Raw genomic sequence first — 22,094 nt, forward strand, 5'->3', positions numbered from 1 at the left:
TGCGAGCGTGCGTGTGTGTGTGTGTAAATGTGTAAATCATATCTAATCATTTATTTGCTAAATACAGTATCACATAATATTGCAAGCGTTCAATGTATACAGCCCATATACAAGCATACAAGTTTTACAATTTAATTGATATACTCAATAAAGTTAAGATATAAATCCCTTTAAGGGATAAGTTCGCCTGTGTACATTTTTGTTATAACCTAATAACTATAACTGAATCTGTAAAAAATATTGATAGAATTATTATATATCAACAAAAATGTTTTTTTTTTTTTATGCAATTTAGATTGGCAAACTATCTGACGGCCCACCTAATGGGAAATTCTACAATTCACAGTTTTGGTTCGCAACAGATAATTTGCCTGCATATATACATGAGAGCATGTCATAACAAATATACATTATTCAAACAATCACCGTATGCATAATAGTTTCGTATATTTTTAGAATAGCGCCGAAAATAACATTTTCATAACAAAATTTACCAGAGGGAGACTTTGTACAAAAGTCAATTGCTTGGGTACCTCTGTCCCATTCGTGTTTCAACCGTGAAGCAGTTGTGTTTGCATGGCTGTGTTTCGGTTTGAAGGGTGGGATATGGCGTGAATTTACTGGGTGCAGAGGAATAACACCTGAGTCCTCAGGAATGGCAACGCATGGGGGGTGTCATGGGCGAAACAGTATACTCTGTTATGTCCATGGTACTGCTCATGTCTATAGGCGACAGTTGTAAAAAAAACATTTGACTGGAGAGATACTAGACATATTACGTTTGGATTTAAAGAGTAGACTCATATTTGCATGGTGTGAGTGTGTGTGTGCTTTAATGTGTCATAATGGTAACAGAAGGTAGTGTATTCATGCAAAATCTGTTGTATTTATGTATAATATAAATATAGTAGTACTGAATACACTGTAACATGCATGTATTTAATATTTGTATTTGTGTGTATTGTGATTGAATGTCTGTATTGTACTTTTCTTTTTTTGCGCAAACCAATTTTGTACTTTTATAAAAATAAGAAACCTGTTATTAGCCTTAATATTTTAAATACTAGTCTGTAAATATTAACTGTAACGCCGTTGGTTTCTAATAAATAAATAAATATTTATTTATAAATTACTCACCACACTTACAGTATCCCAAAACGTGTAGTGAGCCATAGGTTTATTTTACAAACTTAAATATTTTAAATAACATTTTAAAAATATATCTATTTTATCATTAAATATGTCAATATCTGGCTGCTGAGCAATCAGAGAATTGAGCAGAGAAATAGCCTGATAAGCGGGAGCGAACTGAGCAGTACAGGTGCGAACCGGCGGTGCCGATAGTAGTCGACACGCGCGCAATCGCATGCAGCGTTGGGGCGCGTACAGAGAACAACGGCTGAGAGTTGCAGGATTGTCTATTCCGCCGTTGAACAACCAATAATAGTGCATAATTAAATTGCATTTGCGCCTTACCTCGAGCGTTTCTTAATCTACCATATCAGCCGTTAACTCCCCTTTTACCAGTAGTTGCCACGCTTGGCGATCGCAGTTAGGCTTTGGTGACGTTTAAAGAGAGGCATAGAAGATTACAGTGAAATTACTGGAGTACTAAGACGTAACAGCCGCGCGTGCGCATCCCTCCGTGCGGGTGTGTTGTTTGTAAAGTAACGAGGCGCTAAATTCGTGTCGCTAAAACAATGATGGAGGTTGTGAAATGTAACATGTGATCGACGAGATGTTGTCTTACATCCAAAATAAGCTATCGGTGATAGACGAAGAAACACTAGTTCGGATTTGTGCATCGTTCTTCTCCACTCAAGAAAATAACACCATAGTCTTCAGGAATAGTGACAAACGAGAAATACTTTTAAATATTTATACGCGACGGTTATCGCTTGCAGTTTTCATGTAATCCGTCAGTTAATTTGATATTCTGTTAATGCGCCTACTGGCAATTTGCACCTTTTGGCTAAAATATATGTAAATAATATCAAATAATAATTAATATTTCCTTCTTCTTTCTTTCTTGTAACTTTGTGCATCGCCTGCCATCAGACTGACCCTGGAGCAGCAGACGGCCGAGGTGTACAAGGCGATCGAGGACAAGATGGCAACGGCCGCGGACAAGCGCGACGAGAACATTAAGAAGATGCTGGAACGCCTCCGCGAACATGTTAGTACATTTTTTTGTTTAATGGATGATAATGGAATGGTAACCCTGCCTGCGTTAACGGTATACGCTGGCAAGGCAGCTTGTTTGTTAGCTTATAGCGTTTTAACGGTTAAACAAATCGATAAGAAATTTGGTATACACATACCATATGGAATGGAGAAAGTATATAGACTACATTTATACCTATTAGTAAACATATCGCAGCCACGCGAACGAAGTAACGGGTAAAACCTAGTTAACCATATAAACTGTGAATAGGAGGAGCAAGTGCGCAAGGTACGCGCCGGCAACCAGGAGCGGTTCCAGCAGCTGGAGAGCGCTATCCAGGACAAGCTGCAGCAGGCCGCCGACCGCCGCCTCATGCTGGAGGCCGAGCAGAAGGAGAAACTACGCAACCACGTGAGTATCCACCACCATACACACAGGACAGATAACGCTGGCGTCACACGAAGCTGGAACATACTATAGAACGCGTCCAGCCGTCATTCACGACTGGATATTGTACACGGTAGTTGGGCTCCTAAGAACAAGGAATTACGTAGAAGGAATGATATAATAAAAACTGTAAATCGTATGGTTCCTTCTTTTCTTCTTATGCAAATATGATTAGTAAAAAGAGGACAAAAGATACATTATCAGTTGCTACTTTTGTCAATTCATAGCAGGCTAGTGTATAGAAAATGTTATACGGCCGTATAACCCTACCGAATTCAGATACAACCTGCTTGCATACTTTCTGTATAAACCGTGTCGAGTATATAATGTAGTAATGTAAAATTTGTTATTGACAATTGATTGACAAGTTTTATTTTATCATTCCTTCTATGTAATTCATTGTTGTTAGTTGGGTTCACTCTCTCTATCCGCTAGGTTAGTGTGCTTATGTGTGTGTGTAAATCATCCCATCCCACATCGTTGTCGTTTCATTTACATATTACATCCAAATATTCCATAATCATTTGTCATAGTAATACGTAACGACAATGTCATGGCTACAATTATATAAAACATTCATAATGTCTCATCGCATGGTCATCTTATTTTTTTTTTTAATATATAAATAAATAAACGTGAATACAAAACGCTTCGCTGGTTTTAAATTAAATAATAAAATATGTAAAAATATTAAGATATAAAATTTAATATAATAAAAAATACGTCAGAATCGTTTTTATATTGAAATTTATATAAATTATTATATATTCATAATTAGTATATTTTTTCTGAATTAGTCACGATAGTTTCCAGGTGAACCGCGTGGAGGTCGACCTGATAGGGTATATTGATAGCAATGGGGACTAATCTCCCCATTACTAACAATCCCTTCCCTCCTGATTAGTTTATATTATAGAAATACCATTTACCATCAGACGAACCTATTTTTATTTGCCACCTTCGTGGTATAAGAAAAAACATTTGTGTTTGAAACATAACGCATGAATGGTATATAAATTTATATTAAAAAACTAGCTGTTGCCCGTGACTTCGTCCGCGTTTTCGTCGTTTTTCGTAAAATAAGTAGCCTATGTCCTTCCTCACAGTTCAGTGGTTTTGATGTAACAGACACATTTCCCTTCACTGCTCTGCTCCTATTGATCGTAGCGTGATGAAAAGTATACTATAACCAGCCCAAGAGTATGAAGAATAATTGTACCAAGTTTCGTTAAAATACGTCGAGTAGTTTTTGTTTCTATAACGAACATACACACAGACAGACAAAAATTGTACTGATTGCATTTATGGCATCAGTATCGATCACTAATCACCGCCTGATAGTTATTTTGGAAATATATTTCATGTACAAAATTGACCTCCCTACAGATTTATTATAAGTATAGATAACAAGCAAATAGTCTTTCTTCCAATTTACTTTTAAAGTCGATTGCTTGGGTACCTCTGTCCCATTCGTGTTTCAACCGTGAAGCAGTTGTGTTTGCATGGCTGTGTTTCGATTTGAAGGGTGGGATATGGTGTGAATTTACTGGGTACAGAGGAATAACACCTGAGTCCTCAGGAATGGCAACGCATGGGGGGGTATCATGGGCGAAACAGTATACTCTGTTATGTCCATGGTACTGCTCGTGTCTATACGCGACGGTTACCACTTTCCATCAGGTGGACCGTCAGCTTGTTTGCCATTCTAAGTTGTATAAAAAAAAAATACAATTATCAATAATGAAATTATGTTCACCAGCGAAGTGCTTCTTAATATCGCTCTCTGTACGTTGGTTTATTTGTAACTCATGCATCATATTTTTGTTTTTATCACCTTTTTTTTTGTTTGTTCGATCCACGACACACAGAACAATAAGCTCGCCGAAGTGCGCTCGGTAATCACCGCCAAAATGGAGGAGATCACGAAGGACATCGAGACCAAACTGACGGCCGCCGAACAGAATAGGGAGAAAGAGATGCAGAAGAAACTTGATTTTGTTAAGAAGGAGGTTGGTAGTGTTACGCAGCGTTCATAAGAACTAAAATGATCTACGAACCTACTTCATTATTCAACCCTTAATAGTTTATAAGCATGATTTGGTAGTTTTGTTTTTGATCCTTATTTTGTATGTAAATTTTATCATTCATTCAATTTTGTATTAAAAATCAACCTATTCTGTTTCACCTCTGTGAATGTTGAGTACAACTATAATTTATACTATTGGTAAAAGTTTCGTTTGTCATCTGTTGATATACTATAGATATATATATATATATATATATATATATATATATATATATATATATATATATATATATATATATATATATATATATATATATATATATATATATAATATCACTAAGGTGGCAAACAAGCATACGGCCCACTATGCTGTAGTCTCTTGGGAAAACCTCGGCAGGGAGCTCATTCCACAACCTGAGTGTTCGTGGGTTCTGAAACCGCGCAGTACGCGACCATTGAGGCTGTAGGACATGAGGATAAACTCCCTGTCGATGGCGAGCCGTACGATGGTAGAAAGTGGTAGAAATATAAATAAATTAATAGAGTGCTTTGTCCCTGTCATTCAAATTGAGAAATTAGTGCAAGAAAAAGGATAAGACAATTAATTAGTTAATAGGTTTATAGGTTTTTTTTTGTAAGGGGGTCAGTGTTCAGTCTGCGATGTCTGTGTCGCATATACATGCATTAGAATTTATTTATTTGCTCAAATAAGGTATATTTTTATAAGAGTAGGTGTAACATAAGAAGGAAATTAGTTCAATCTTATTTTGTTACACTGTAGGCGTTTTATTAAATTTTATTATAAAAAAAATATAAAAATAATCTCATCATAATAATACATACATAATAGCAATAATATTTTATCACCTTTTGCATGTTTTATATATATATATATATATATATATATATATATATATATATATATATATATATATATATATATATGTATATATTTTTTAAATGAAATTAATCTGTAAACATAATAAGTAATCGACTTCCAAAATAAGGTGATTTATATTTGTAACTTCATAACTCCGTCAGTTGTTAACCGATTTGGAAAACTCTTTATTTGAAAAGACATACTTACAGATTGGTGCTGAAGAAATTTTATCAAAATCGATTTAGAACTTTAGTGTTAGATCGAAATAATTGGTTTTGTCACAATTGAAGTTTATTTTTCTTGTGAGATTTAAACGATAACTTTACACTTGTACAAAAAAAAAATAAGGAGGTATCAACAATAATTAGTTGCGAACATCGCCGATGCTGTACTATGACAGTTTAAAAAGACAGCCACAGAGATGTTATTCTTGTTCGTGGATGTGATGTAATAAATTGATTTTCTATCGACAGGAGCGACGCGCGGAGCTGGTGCGGCAGAACAAGAGCGCGCGCGCCGAGAGCGAGACCGTGGGGACCGCCGTCCCCGGCGCTGCTGCCGCCGCCGCCGCGTCCTCCGGCTAGGCGGCCGCGCACGCCGCGCCTCCGCGCACTCGCAGCCGCGCCGCCTGCCCGGTGCACTCTGCACGCTCATACACACACTCACACTCCGTACTCAACCAAACTTAATATTGTAACGCTGGACTAGTCCCTCCACACGTGCCACACTAACTTTTTTTTAATCACACCATAAACTGTCAATAATTTCGAAAAAAAAAATGATGTTAGAAATCCTTAAAAAAATGCTATCGTAACGGTATAATATAGCCGTTCAAACTATAGTATGCTTTATAATAAATGCAACGTCATTTTTCGTGTTCATAAGCACGATGTTGGCATGATTGTATCAATTATGAAATTACACGAATCATTATAAACTTGTTATTACAGAGTTACTGTGACACGTGAAGTGCGGACCTTTCCAGTACTAATAAATATATTGCACGCTGCGTATGGCGGCTTCGAATAACAATTATCGTTGTGCACTACGGCTAGGGTTACCATTATGGAACTAAAAAATTCCAGCCAACATGTCGAATTTAAAAAAAAAAACAGTAAAACAAACTGACAATAGTGCTAAAATAATACGTCCCACACGCAGCGTATCTTTTACAATGAAAACGAGCGAGTAATTTAAGTCTAATATAAAACATATTCCAAACAAATGGTAACCCTAGTTATGGCTAAATTAAGAGGAAAAATGGCCAATAACAGACTTAAAAATATTCAGAGCGGGCTCATTTACATTTGCAACATGATACACTTCACAGTCTATAAGTGGATAATATAAAAATTACTGGCATGCTTATATTTGGGGTCATAAATTATTCTAAATTAATTTACACTATGATACATAAAAGACAAATAAATTGACCTGTGTGATTTGTTAATGGAATAAAATTACGTATTAATAGTATTACACAGTGGATATATACACAGGTGTAACAGAAAATAAAATAGTAATGTCCAACATCCTGTAAACATTTTAAACATTTCCGTGGATCTGATCTTTTATCCAGCAATATGGGTCAATATAGGATTATATTTTGAAGGTTATTTTACTAAATCAGGCTAAGGAAAAGAGAAAAAAATGTCCTATTTCTATCCATGTTACTTGGATGTTTGGCTTCATGAAACACTTTTAAGATTGTTATATACTGGGACCGATTCTGAAACGCAATTTATCTAAACCTAATATTTTAATTTGATTATTTCGCAAAAATCCTGTTTTATATACCATTAATAACTAAAATTATAATAATTTTGAAAATTAGTTCAAATCTAGATTCTTAGAATAAAGATTTTGTTGCTATATCATATTCTAATTTCAAACATAGGTTTAGAGAAATGACTCCTCATAATCGGCCCCACTATCTGATCTGTTATGTCTTGTTTACAAGTTATCTGTCTTTATTGTATCATATCTAAGCGCAGTATTGAGCTTGGCCGGTCCATTTCGTTGTTGTGTGCGCGAGGCGCGGAGGCACTATTACCACCCGATGCGTCGGTGTTGTAACGTTGGTTATTGTGATATACATACCCTCTGTGCACGACAGCATTCTCGCAATACTTGTGTTACACCCGGACGCGCTTACACCACGCCACCAAATATTCCCCACGTGATCATGCTTACGACTATCAACCTTTATTTTCACCGGTACATTGTCGCCGTTTTAAAATGAAAGGCCTATATTATTGATGTAAGTATATGTTTTTGGGATGATCTCAACGAGAACCGACTTTTAGTATTCCGGCCACATTTTGTTCCTTAGATATATCGCGTCACGGTTGGTTTACTAAAAGTTGGCCAGTTTAGGGTTCGGTACCTGTTAGACGACTAATCATTCGCCTGGATATTAAATGTTTACAGTAAATCGAGTGTTGTTGTCGCGGAGGCTAAGTAAAAATGTGGTACGGAACCCTCGGCAAATGAATGTAGTGACGCACGAACGGGCGCCGGGCGGGTCGCGAGCGGGTGGGTGTGGAGGGGAGGGGGAGGGGGAGGGGGGAGGCCCGACGGGGACCAGGCACCAGACCCCGTCGCTAGTTTATAGACTTATATCATTATTTTTAATGTTTATCATACGCAACTGTAACAGTATTTTAGGGAAGTATAATCTAAATTTAAGTTTGTCTCATTAAATCGCCGTTCGCTATGACTGTCCATTGTAATATAATGTTTTATGAGTTACGTCGTCGATTATTTAGGAGGGATGCCGTGTCGCGGGTTCGCTGGATCGTGAAGTGGTTGCGCTCGGCGACGGCGTGTTGCGTCGCGTGTTGCGACACGCGTCACGCGTCACGCGTCACGCCACACGCCGCATCGTCTAGTCTACACGTTTAAACTAAAGGCGTCCGTATTAGTAGTAATCTTCCCGTAATGATCTCAAATGGTACAGTATAGTCGGAGGATAGTCAACATCGGAAGTGCCTCAGTATAATTCGTATATCGGATCTTGAATAATATCAATAAATAAGTAACATATAAAACTGCCTTTCATAGGGTTTTATATTTTTTTAAACGTAGTGGGCGGGCGCCGGGCCGCTGGTATGGTGTGTTGGACACAAACCGCTTCTGTGATGTTTTTGCTCTAGTGATATGTATATGTAACGCGACGCGTCACGTCCGCCAATGCACAAATGTTGCGTCTCAGAAGACAAATTTAATTCACCTAATTACAAATCACTTTAAGTCGAAATAATTTCATTACATCCAATTGTTGATTTCGTTGTTAAGTTTATAACATACAATGAATGTATTATCAAATATATGATTCACTTGAAGTTGTCAGCTTTTGTACGGCGCAAGAGTCACTCCAGTCGCAGTCGAACCTAATTTAAACAACTTCAGGTCGATCAAACTCTGTGACTGTGTGTGTATTATACTAAATATGACAATGCCGCCATATTAAGTATAATCGTGCATTACACATTTGATTCATTAGGTATTATAAACTAAACAGAATTCACCGGTTAAATGGTTTACAATTGCATATTTCAACCTTAAGAGTATTGTTGTTATGTTAGGTTGGGTTATTTCTTCTGATATACATCCGGCACAAAGGGCGTGGACACGCGAGTCGCGTGCGTTAAGTGAGAGTATTCCTGTATGTATTTAATAGTATATTTTTGCCATTCATTTAGCGAACTGTTTTAACGTCAAAGATAATAATTGTATATAATATTAAGAGACGCTTGGCGCGTGGAGCAGTAGGTAGCGGGCGACGGAGCGCGGCGGGGCGAGCTGCTTGCCTGCTTCTCTAACTAACGCTATATAATATGACTAAGGGAACTAGGTGTAAGTTACTAGCTTGTTTCTCGGTGAAGACGTGAAAACCTCTGACCAATTTGCCTTGGGTATTGTGTAGCCTTATAGAATCTCACAATCGAGACAAATCATGTATGGCGGTGCAAGTTTTAGCTTACATATTGTAATTATATTTTATGATTATTGACTGTCCTCGTTTTACATATAAGTTGTGCGTACCTAACGTTAGTCACTCTCCTTGTCTCTTATAGTGTTATTACCGTTTATTTTATATTTTATATGATTATTATTAATGTGCTTTAGTTTGTGAGGTATATGAAAATTGCTGTTTGAAGTGCAGGCAACTTTTGTAGTTTCATTGTCGTAACGAATAAAGTCATAAATACTAAATTGTGTATTTTTATTGTACCCAGTAACTCCTAGTAGTTGGAAAGTATTTAAACTAAGTCCAAAATCGACTATATTAATGTACACACAGTTAATATAGTATACTAGTGGTAAAAAGGATATTTTATGGCTGAAAATGGAATATGTCCTTCCGGGGGGAAAGGGATTGTTAGTAATGGAGACTGAGAATCCTATTGCTAGCAATATACCCAACCAGGCCGACCTCCTCGCAGTTCCCCCTGGAAACTATCATGGTTAATTCCTGATGAATTCATCATGATGGGCTAACTGACCTGTTTTCATTCTCATCTATCACCCTTCACTGGTGCTCCGCCAGCGTATCCCGTTAGCGCAGACGGGGTTACCATACCATTTTCACCCGTCAAAAAAAAATGTCCTTCCTGCTCTAACGGTATACCCTGGCACCTGAGAATGGAAGCATATCCAGTTGGCCCGTCGTGATAAATTCCACAAGGATTAACAACAATGCTTTGCAGGGGAAACCACGTGTGAATCAACGTTATATAGACTCCATTACGGTCCACTTTGGAAACCATCTAGTTCAAGATTTTTTAACCTTTTTCATGACATGAACCCCTCAGTATGAAAAAATATTTCGTGAACCACTACTCTTGGCTTTTTTTTTCATGTATTTTATAATGTAAAGATGTAGAAACAGCACTGAGACTGAACACTTCAATCCTTACAACTTTCTTGGGTTAAATTATTTTTTTTTTTCTGTTCATGGAAGAGTTAGTTTTTTTTTTTTTTTTTTTTTGGTAATTTGTTTTGTTTGTTTGGTAATAATGATAATTAAAACATACAAATGTTTTAATTATCATTATTCTTAATAAATCTATCTTTAATTTTTTTTACTAAGGTAGTTTTCGCGATCCCAGAGGATTGCAACCCACACGTTGAAAAACACTGATCTAGTTAATTCCTAGTGAATTTGATACCATTGTAAAAAAATTAACCAAAATTCATCGTCATTGAAACCCTGTCAGTGGAAACATTTTTTTTTTTATGGGTGATAATGGTATGGTAACCCCGCCTGCGCTAACGGGATACACTGGCGGAGCACCAGTGAAGGGTGATAGATGAGAATGAAAACAGGCCAGTTAGTCCATCATGATAAATTTATCAGGAATTAACCATGATAGTTTACTGGGAGAACCGCGAGGAGGTCGACCTGGTTGGGTATATTGCTAGCAATGGGATTCTTAGTCTCCATTACTAACAATCCCTTTCTCCCCAGTGGAAACAATTAGCACAGGCCAGATTACCTTTTAATTTTCATTCATACTACAAGAAGACTACAGAAATTCTCTTCGTAGGTAACTCTGTCTCACCAGTGTTTTTACCGTTAAACAGCTGTGCATGCATGGTAGCCGTCTTTGAAGGGTGGCTATGAAATTACAGGAAGCATAATACCATAATCCTTAGAAATAGCAACACATGAACATTACAGTTTTCACTTACCAGTTACCAGTTACAGTTTACCATTCTGGTTTTATAAAAAAAGTTACATTAATAAAATCAAAGGTAGCTAAACACCATAAAATCGATTTCGTTTTCACTCTGTATTCTAATATAGAGGCAGTTCTATTAATTAAAATTCAAATTATTACTAATATTCTAATTTTTTTCAATCTGGTAGTTTTTTGTTTTCAAAAGTTCTTTATTTATCATAAGTGATTACAAATATAATAAATTCCAGTGTACGTAAGCCTAGAATTTACACTCAGCCATAAATCGTTTGGCGAGTAATATACACTCCTTCAAACATTTAAAATAGAGATACAAGTATCTATAATTCTACACAACATAAAAAACTTACATTACATGATGTAACTTATTAATTATAATCATAAAATAAACACAAAATGCACATAATCAAAATTCAATTTGGTTAAAAATATAGAATTTCGTTCCATATCCATGACAAATATTAGTTTTTGTGTTTTTGTAATTTCCTGAACATTTGACAGACTTGGATTTAGCTGTTTTTGATTTTATAGACCTCAATTATTGAAATATATAGACGGCCGCTTTAATCACTACAACAACTAACTTCGCGCGAACGATTGCTAATTGTTGAAAATCGTATATATAATCGTAATAAACAGTAACATTTGTGAGTGGTAAGTTGTAAAAATTCTCTAAAATGTTTGATAATAATAACATAATTCATAACTATATTTTAGTTCTTAAATCGCTCAGGAAAGGCAGCACCATCGGTCATTTATTAACCAATGAAACTAATATTAATCATATCAAAATTAATATTTTATTAGGTAACAGTAAATATCGCGTATATTTAAGGACACACCATGAAAGATATTTTTGAATACATATTAAGACAACCGCTAAGACACAAACTTGCTCATTCATCGCGAAAAAACCCCATTTGCTATGGCTCCACAGTTCCAGGGCACGTCTCTTAACATCTCTAAAACTATTAGGATCCTTGGTGCCGTTATCTCTAGTGACGTACAGTTCCGTGGCCACCTCGAAGATAAGGTGAAGCTGGCATCGAAAAAACTCGGTGTGCTGAATAGAGCAAAGCATTACTACGCGCCGTATCAGCGATTAATGCTCTATAAATCGCAAATCCGGCCCCACATGAAGTATTTTTTTTTAATAGATGATAATGGAATGGCCTGACCCTGCCCGCGCTATCGGTATACACCAGTGAGGGATGATAAATAAAAATGAAAGAGCAGGTCAGTTAGCCCATCGTGATAAATACACCTCGAATTCAGCATGATGGTTTCCAGGGGTGACCACGTGGAGGTCGACTTCTTAAAGTATATTGCTAGCAATGAGACTGGTAGTTCCCATAACAATCCCTTCCCCCTTCCCAACATGGAATATTACAACTTACAAGCAGTATTGAGTCATAGGAGATATTTTGCCTCAATCTGCGCTTTCTACCGCTTGTAAAAAAGATTGTGCTCAAAGGAATTGTTCAAGATGATGCCCATGGTTACTTTCTACTATCGTACGGCTCGCTATCGATAAGGAGTTTATCCTCATATCCTACATATTTTCTAGGGAGACCTGGCTCCTTAAAAGACACATTATGTACTCATAGACATGAAAGATCCGTTCACATCCTTGTGATGGGCACGAGATAGTTCTGGTGGTGGCCACGGCCCAACCGCTTTATCTTCTAAAATACATTTATACTGACATTGTAGTTCTATTTAATTATGTAATGATCACGGCAAATATAGTACGCGTTTAAAAAAAATATTGATTTAAAAATACTCTTGACCATCTACGAATTCACTGTAATACTACAGATAATTGGTACACCACTATGTTACTTCTATAAAAAAGAAAAAATTGTCAACTGTCATTGTGTTGTCAACGTCAAAATTCCAAACTACAATACTAAAATGGCCGCTAATGGTCACAATATCTGTTTTTAACGATATAGTTTTTATTTCCTTCTTATTTTTATTAAAGAAACTGATAACTGTCTTAAGTAATAATCTTGTGAATTATAACTTTACTATTTAATTGTTAAAATGGAGAATGAAAAAGATATGGATCGTAAAAAACACAAAAAACCAGATGGAAGATACGATGACGAATATCGGAGGGAACGCAAATCAAAAAGAACACGCACTAGATCGCGGTCGCCACCTGAAAAGCGTGAGAAAGATAATCGGAAACGCAGAAGATCTAAATCAAGATCACAAGAGCGACCAGTCAAACAGGAGAAGCAGGGAAATGACGTGCCAAACGAACCTCAAAAAGAGCCACCTGCCAGAAAAGCGAAGGAGACGGACATGCTTAACACCCGTACTGGAGGCGCCTACATACCACCAGCCCGGCTACGCATGATGCAAGCTCAAATCACTGATAAATCGTCGGTAGCGTACCAGAGACTTGCTTGGGAGGCACTCAAAAAGTCCATACACGGTCACATTAACAAAATCAACGTAGGAAACATTGGTATAATTATAAAAGAGTTACTGAAAGAGAATATTGTGCGTGGTCGAGGTCTGCTGTGTCGGTCGGTTATACAGGCACAAGCTGCTTCACCGACTTTCACTAATGTGTATGCTGCTTTAGTTGCGGCTGTCAACTCTCGCTTTCCCAATATTGGGGAACTTTTGCTCAAACGGTTAGTTATACAATTCAAAAGAGGTTTTAAGAGAAATGACAAACCTACATGTATATCATCTGCCTCATTTATAGCTCACCTTGTGAATCAGAGAGTGGCACATGAGATTCTTGCATTGGAACTGCTGACTTTGCTGGTGGAGACACCCACTGATGACTCTGTAGAGGTTGCTATAGCATTTTTGAAGGAGTGTGGTCAGAAACTCACTGAAGTGTCATCAAAAGGTGTCAGCGCTATATTTGAGATGTTGAGAAACATTTTACATGAGGGTCAGTTGGATAAGAGGGTTCAGTACATGATAGAAGTGATGTTTCAAGTGTGGAAAGATGGGTTCAAAGATCATCCAGCTCTAATTGAGGAGCTGGAATTGGTGCCAGAAGAAGAGCAGTTCACACATCTCTTGATGTTAGACGAGGCTACAGACTCGCAGGATATTTTGAGTAAGTTATAAACTATTTACATGAATTATTGTACTCACTACTAATATTATAAATGTGTTTATGAATGTGTTTTTATAATGATATTTAGTTCTTTGTTATCCAATCATGCAGAAAATATTACAGAGATTTAAATGAAATTTTGTACATAGATACATCATGTCCTGGATTAGTAGATATGGTATCCTAATATATGTGTTTAAATTTATATTTCTCATAATTAACTCATGTTTAAACAAACTAGATATATCATACACCAGTTTTTGGATGAACTTGCTTATTTATTTTCAGATAATTATTATCTGTTATTAATCATCATCAGATATTAATTAAAAAAATGGCTAATATATTTGTTACAATTTATGTACAAACCTTTTTCATTTTATTTTTTATTAACAAATAACAAGCAGCATATAAAAAGATTTCATTATATAAAATAACAGTAAAAACAAAAATTGCTGTGTGGTGTCGGTATAGAATGTGCCACCTCTTTCTTTCTCATGGGTGTTGCATGTTAGCAACTAAGGGAACTTAATGGTTGAGCAAAAACCAGCAGCAAATTTAAAATATCACCTAAAACCAAATTGTGATGTTAATTTGCCTGCCAAGCCTGGTAACTACTGGCAAAATTTCCCAATAGTAAACTGCTTTAATGAAATGACATGTTCTATGGTCCTGGTGAGTTATGATGGTGGCAGTCTGTGAAGGAGGCCTATGTTCAGTAGTGGACAGATAACTGCTGAAATCATGAAAATAATCTATTTGTCTCTATCTAGCTGGTCAAATTATTTATATTTAACTCTTCTCCATGAAAAGGTTGCCTGATAAAGATCACTCTTAGCAATAAGGTTACTCATTGTTTTCTCAGTGTAATCTTTACTTGTAATTGTTTGTATTTCATTTTGAATAAGTTTCCTATTGCAATCTTTTTTTTTTAATCTATGTTTAATTTGGGTTCTTGTTTTTTAACATGTCAATCCCATAAAATCTAAACAAGTTATCTACTATTATAATTATAACTAAACAATACTACTTACTAATTCACAACGAAGAAACAATAAAGAGTATCTATCTATATATCTTTGTCAGTATGTACAATTATTATGTTAAAATTACAGATGTATTCAAATTTGATGATAAATATGAAGAAAATGAACAGAAGTACAAAACATTGAGCAAGGAAATTTTGGGCTCTGATGCTGAATCCGGCGAAGAAGATGGCTCTGAGGAGAGTGGCAGCGAAGAATCAGAGGAAGAGGAGCAGCCAGAAGGCGAACAGAAAGGAGTCACCATTATAGACAATACGGAAACCAACCTTGTGGCATTGAGACGAACAATTTATTTGACCATAAATTCTAGTTTAGACTTTGAGGAATGTGCCCACAAACTTCTTAAAATGGAGCTGAAGCCAGGTCAAGAAGTGGAGCTGTGTCACATGTTCCTGGACTGTTGTGCTGAACAGAGGACCTATGAGAAATTCTATGGACTGCTGGCACAGAGGTTCTGCAATATCAACAGGATGTACATTGGTCCATTTGAAGAGATATTCAAGGATTCCTATGCAACTGCACACAGATTGGACACAAATAGATTGAGAAATGTGAGCAAATTCTTTGCTCACCTTCTTTTCACGGATTCAATCAGTTGGGAGGTTTTAGAATGTGTAAAACTTAATGAGGAGGACACAACCAGCTCTAGTCGTATCTATATCAAGATTTTATTCCAAGAATTAGCCGAGTACATGGGATTGAAGAAGTTAAATGACCGTCTCAAAGATCCGTGAGTTCTGTTTTTTGTTTCATTCATTACTTTGTTATAAATCTTGAAATTAATGTTGTTGTTTTTTGTTTTCAGGACTTTGCAGACCGCATTTTCAAGCATATTTCCGAGGGACAATCCAAAGAACACAAGGTTTTCTATTAATTTCTTCACATCCATTGGTTTGGGAGGTTTAACTGATGAGTTGAGAGAACACTTGAAGCAAATGCCAAAGGTAAATAGTTACATTCCGAATTTTTAAGCTTTTTTTAAGTATTAAGCAAAGGAAATTAGTGATTGTAGTTTTGTTGAGAAATATTTTTTTTATATAATAAATAAAAATATTAACAAACTTAAGGGACAATCTGTAGATTAACTTTTATACTATTTTATCAGTGTACAGCCTGCCTGATAAGAGGTTTGAAATCTTGTGACATTTCAAGATTATGCTGTACCATACTAATAAAATCCTTTACCATTTATTGCAGAACGTGCCTGCTCCAATAACAGAAATCAACCTGGGTAGTGAGGATTCCAGTTCAGATTCCAGTTCAAGTTCTAGCAGCAGTAGTTCAGATTCATCATCAAGTGATAGTGGTGAGTTTTATAACTTACACTTTAAAATATCTGGTGTTAGTATAGGATAAAATCCATAGTGCACCAAATTTAATTTCATTAATCTATAAAAATATAAAATTTACAAGGGTTTGATGATCTTTTTATATTTCAATATAGGATATGGCTAATTAAGTTGCGGTTGGCGCTAGTTTATGGTTTTAATTTCTAAAATTTTTAATGATAACTGTTAATTTTCAGATTCAGAAGAAGAGGTCGTAGAAAAGAAAAAAAGCAAAAACAAGAAAAAAAGCAAATCGCCGAAAACCCCTGATGATGACGAATCTGATAAAAATAGAAACAATGATAGATGGGGACACGATGGGTTCTATGATACCTATGGAAAAGATGCGCGTAGAAAAGAGAACAGGCCAGAAGTTACTGATAAAGATGATGCTAATTTTATAAGACCTCGGGATGTGGCTCGACGAAATGAAGAAAGATATAGAGAAAGAAGTTATGAACACAGAAATGTAGACAAATATAAAAAGAGAGATGAAAGAAATAACAGAGAAGATTCAAGGAGGAATCGTGATGAAAGAGATGATAGATGGAAAGACAAAGATAGTAGTAGACAAGATGGATCTAGAAGCAGAGATGATGAGCGATACAGAGATCGCAGTCGGGAACACATTGACGACTCCAATTCACGAAGATATTCAGAAAGGGAAAGGAGTGATAAGCGACAGACTGAAGAAGAGCCAAAGAGAAAACTCGTGAACAGCAAGATGACAGGCGTCGTGAGAAGGAGGATAATAAACATAGAAGTACACATGACTATAATGACAGAGATAGAAGAAACAGTGATGAAGAGTCAAGATCAAAAAGTCATTCAAAAAGAAAAGAAAATGATGAGAATGATGATAGGAAACGAGAAAAAGGAAGCAGAAGACAAGATGATAAAAATAAAGATCATACAGACAAGGAAAGAAATAGATATCAGTCAGATAAAGAGGATGCTTATAGGAAATTAGAAAAGGAGAGCAAAAAAGATAAAAGGGAAGACAGAAGACGGAATAGAGATAGTAGTGAAACAGAAGAGAGTGTATATTCAAGTAAAGAAAAGAGTAAAGATGTTACTGACCTTTCAGCAAACAAAGAAGTAGACAGAAGTGATTCAGATACTGAATCATATGGAGATAGAAGAAAGCGTAATAAAGATAAACGAATAAATAAAGAAGAGGATCGAGACCAGAGAAGGAGATACTGGGACAATGATGATTCATGGAGATCAAGAAAAGACAAACCAAGAGATGTTAGTCAACGTTATTGGGAATCAGGAACAGAAATGAAAGCGTAGTATCCTACCAGAAAGAACTTTACCTACCACTGTAAATAGTTCATAATCTTGTATACTTTACATATATCTGATGACTGCAAGAATTAAAGTATACTTAAAAAAAATATTATAGAGTTTTTATTTATAGAACTTTCATATCTTTGTAAATAAGCAGCTTTACAAGCGAGGATATACTCGTATGTACGAATACAGCTTTATTGTGTCATAATGCAACGATTACGATGTACTGATGTTAAGCGAATCAAGTAATATAGTTCTCTCATTATATTGCAAGACTTAAAAGTACATGCTTTATTCTTTAAGGTGGAAAAATGATCGGGCAATAGACGGAGTTGTAGGTATTAATCTTTATAGACCAACCCGAATATTTACTGTAGGTATTGTCATAGATAATATAATACTATGTGTTCCAATCAATAAAACTTCATACATACATTGTACTTTGTGAAATATACTAACTTAATCTTTCAAGCTGCTTTTTGTCCTATATCTATAGCCCGATAATACATATTTCAGGGGGGAAGGGATTGTTAATAATGGGGTCTAATAAACCCATTGCTAGTAATATACACCTATCAGGTCGACCTCCACGCGGTTCCCCCTGGAAACCATCGTGGTTAATTCTAGTGGAATTCGTCACGATGGGCTAACTGAGTTGCTTTCATCCTCATCTATCATCACTCACTGGTGCCCCACCAGCGTATACCGATAGCGCAGATGGGGTTACCATTCCATTATCACCCATTAAAAAAAATAGGTACATATTTCAAAAACTGCTTGTGCTTTACAATCCTTTGTAGGTACCTACTCAATATAATGACATGTTTAGACTCTCTGGCTTAGATAAATTGTCATAAGTACCTACTAATGTCAAATCTACTATTAATAAGTATCTACCTTGAGCAGTAGGTTATTAAAACTAAACATGCAAACAATATTAGACTCCAAAACAAATACAAAAGGTAGTAAAGGTTCGAATACAGCAATAAAAGCTGCATCAGCACCGATAGTTCATTTGAAACATGAAGAGGTACCGGTAAAGCCCCAAATATCGGCACCTTCGTATTTCCATTCTTTGAAGGAGAATGATGCACCACCATTTGTGAAACCAGAACAGGAACTTAGACCCAAGTTGTTAATAGGTACCGTGATGAGCGAGGTCGAAGCTGTCGAGATGATTAGCGCCGCCGACGCGGACAGATATAAAGGACTGCAGAAATATCTAGGTTGTACTAGTTTTTCATTATTTTAGGTTACTTTTCGTTAGTATACACGTTCGACATTAAAAATTTATGTGTTTTAAATGTTCTGATGATTATAAACAATGATACTTATAATAAAACAAATTAATCTGAATAAAAACAGTAGATTTTATCTTTGCCACGTAAAATTTTAATATACCTACTTACTTGTAACGTGGTATGTCAAGTCTGAGTGTTTTTTTTTTAATGGGTGAAAATGGTATGGTAACCCCGCCTGCGCTAACGGGATACGCTGGCGGAGCACCAGTGAAGGTTGATAGGTGAGAATGACAACAGGCCAGTTAGCTCATCATGATGAATTCATCAGGAATTGACCATGATAGTTTCCAGGGAGAACCGCGAGGAGGACGACCTGGTTGGGTATATTGCTAGCAATGGGATTCTCAGTCTTCATTATTAACAATCCCTTTCCCCCCGAGTTTGAGTGTTAGGTACTTCCACCACAACGGCAGCAGTTTACAAATGCCTCCGATTACTCCATTTAATAATACAGTCGTAAGAATATTTTATTTAATATTTATATGCCTACAAAAATACTGTTTTTTTTTATGGATGATAATGAAATGGCCCCGCCTGCGTTAACGGAATTCGCTGGTGGGGCACTGAGGATTAAAAGACAGGTCTTTTTTTTAATGGGTGAAAATGGAATGGCAACCCCGCCCGCGCTATCGGTATACACCGACGAGGCACCAGTGGAAGATGATAGGTAAGAATGAATGCAAGTCAGTTGGCCCACCATGATGAATTTGACAAGAATGAATCATGATGGTCTCCAGGGGGAACCACATGGAGGACGACCTGAGAGGGTATATTGCTAATAATGGGGTTATTAGACCCCATTACTAACAATCCTTTTCCCCCTAAAAGACAGGCCAGTTAGCCCATCGTGATGAAAACACTTGGAATTCAGCACGATGGTTTCCCGGAAAGACCACGTGGAGGTCGAACTGACAGGGTACGTTGCTAGCAAATGCGACTTGTAGTCCGCATTACTAACAATACTCCCCCCTCCCCCAACTAAAAAAAAGTTAGGTAGATAGACTTTACTTTTAAGTATTGAGCCAATCTATAAAAGGGAATTTATATTTTAGGTACTTTTTTAGTTAAAAAGAACATAGTACCCAATTATAATATATCTGAAACCAACTTTCTGATAAGCTTTCTAATGGAGACAATAGACTACGCCGCGCAGCATGACTTCAACGTATCCAAACTTGCATGTCTAATTTCTATTTACATCAAGACACATTTGTACTTCAAAAGCTATTACTGGCTACCGCCGATAGCTCTGTGGGACTACTTCAAAGAAACCATGATACGACATACTGTTGAGGTGAGGAAAGCAAGTCTATCGGCAATCACTATTTGCAAATATTTTACTCGACTAGGTTTCATTTTGCGGAAGTCCAAATCACTAGTTATATGATTAATTTGAATTCGGCTACCATTTGTATGGGTGCAACTACACTTGAAGATTGACTACTATTATTATTAGTAGTTCTACAACCTTCCATATTAGCCATCAACCTCCGACTGTCATTTCGACCACGCACGTTCTGCAACACATTTAGGTGTCGATCTAATTAAATAATCAGTTACTATTTGTGCTTGGTCACATTGAACCGTTACGATAAATGGTACTTCGCGTCCGGATAAAATATCAAGCTTTTATACATGTCTATTAAATAAACAATTGTCAACCTGCAAAGCATGTAGATTTGCTTGTTTGTAAATCTCATATATTATGTTAGGTCCTAAATAGTATCCCACACTTCTCTATGCCAGTGATTTCCAATTTTTTTTGTGCCATGCACTTGATACATAATTTTTACCGACAAGTTTTACTTGACGACTCCAATCGTTCAGTTGATATTTTGGTAACGTCAAACGAAATTATACCTAATAAATATGTACAGTATTTCTTTTTATTGACTTTTTTGTTAAATTTGGCACCGATATCTACTCGTAGCATTGCATTTAAATGGCTCGGAGCAAGAGAGAGACCCCCCTAACTATTAAATTGCCCACCTGTGGGACGAAGGCCCCATGTTGGGAAACACCGGTCTATACAGTTACAATCTTAAAAACCTCCTGTTAAAGCCCATTATCTCTCCCTTTAAGTAACTATTTTTTCCCATGTTCTATCTTCATCTTCCAGTGTCACTCTCTCCTGTTGTATGTGTACTTTAAAGTTTGTGTATGTTTATGTATTTGTTTATGTATATACATATATATGTATATATCTTTGTTTATATATAATAGTGCGCCACCTACCCTTTGTTTTTCTTTCTTTTCTCAATGTTCTCTACGCAAAGGTTGTCTGGAAGAGATTGCTTAGCGATAAGGCCGGCCTTTTGTATCATTTCTTATTACAGTTAAATGTGTTTACTATTTTATAAATGGTGCAATAAAGTGTACATAAATACATAAATCTTCTACTATAAGTAGTGAGTAGTCTAACTACTTAGTAATTATGATTTGGTTGACTGATTTGCTATTCGAATTTCTAAATATAAATTCAAATAGTTTAAGTTTCTCTTATTCATATATAAGGTAGAGATAAATAGGTTGAATTAACACTTATTCTATTCAGGACCCTCCTGATGGACAAGAAGTATTTGAGCCAGATGAATGCTACGATATTTTAACACATTTCCACACAATATATCTGTCCAATTTGCCGCTGATACATATACTGACATTTGGTGCATACAGACTGAAGATAACTTGGCCTTATAAACCGAAAATAAACTGAATTACTTTACGTAAAATAAAATTAAATATTAATTATTATTATGTTAGTGTGTTTTTAATTATAAGGCCCGCCCGATTGTATGCGGCCATTACCTAAT

General features: G+C 36.2%; 2 protein-coding genes across 4 annotated transcripts in view; both read left to right on the forward strand.

The window, feature by feature from the left end:
- The window catches only part of LOC113516663 (inner centromere protein B), a 50,794-nt gene extending 41,059 nt beyond the window's left edge, over nt 1–9,735 (forward strand). For 2 of the 3 annotated variants that reach the window (XM_052901860.1, XM_026901119.3), the window contains 4 exons: nt 2,059–2,176; nt 2,435–2,575; nt 4,480–4,620; nt 5,991–9,735. In XM_052901860.1, the coding sequence (XP_052757820.1) occupies nt 2,059–2,176; nt 2,435–2,575; nt 4,480–4,620; nt 5,991–6,101 (511 nt within the window). In that variant the 3' untranslated portion in view covers nt 6,102–9,735. The remainder of the gene's footprint in view (nt 1–2,058; nt 2,177–2,434; nt 2,576–4,479; nt 4,621–5,990) is intronic. The other variant, XM_031907746.2, reaches the window with a different exon arrangement.
- Nucleotides 9,736–13,110: 3,375 nt separating this feature from the next.
- On the forward strand, nt 13,111–22,002 carry LOC113516905 (pre-mRNA-splicing factor CWC22 homolog). Its single transcript, XM_052901855.1, has 9 exons — nt 13,111–14,310; nt 15,426–16,086; nt 16,162–16,300; nt 16,554–16,662; nt 16,882–17,652; nt 17,772–17,945; nt 18,871–19,206; nt 20,334–20,575; nt 21,836–22,002. Exons 1-9 carry the CDS (start codon nt 13,269–13,271, stop codon nt 21,995–21,997), a joined length of 3,636 nt encoding a protein of 1,211 aa, XP_052757815.1. The 5' UTR covers nt 13,111–13,268; the 3' UTR covers nt 21,998–22,002.
- The last annotated feature ends 92 nt before the right edge of the window (nt 22,003–22,094 follow it).

Source organism: Galleria mellonella, unplaced genomic scaffold, assembly GCF_026898425.1.
Source record: "Galleria mellonella isolate WM207_F2 unplaced genomic scaffold, CSIRO_AGI_GalMel_v1 utg83, whole genome shotgun sequence".
In the NCBI taxonomy this organism is placed as follows: Eukaryota; Metazoa; Arthropoda; class Insecta; order Lepidoptera; family Pyralidae; genus Galleria; species Galleria mellonella.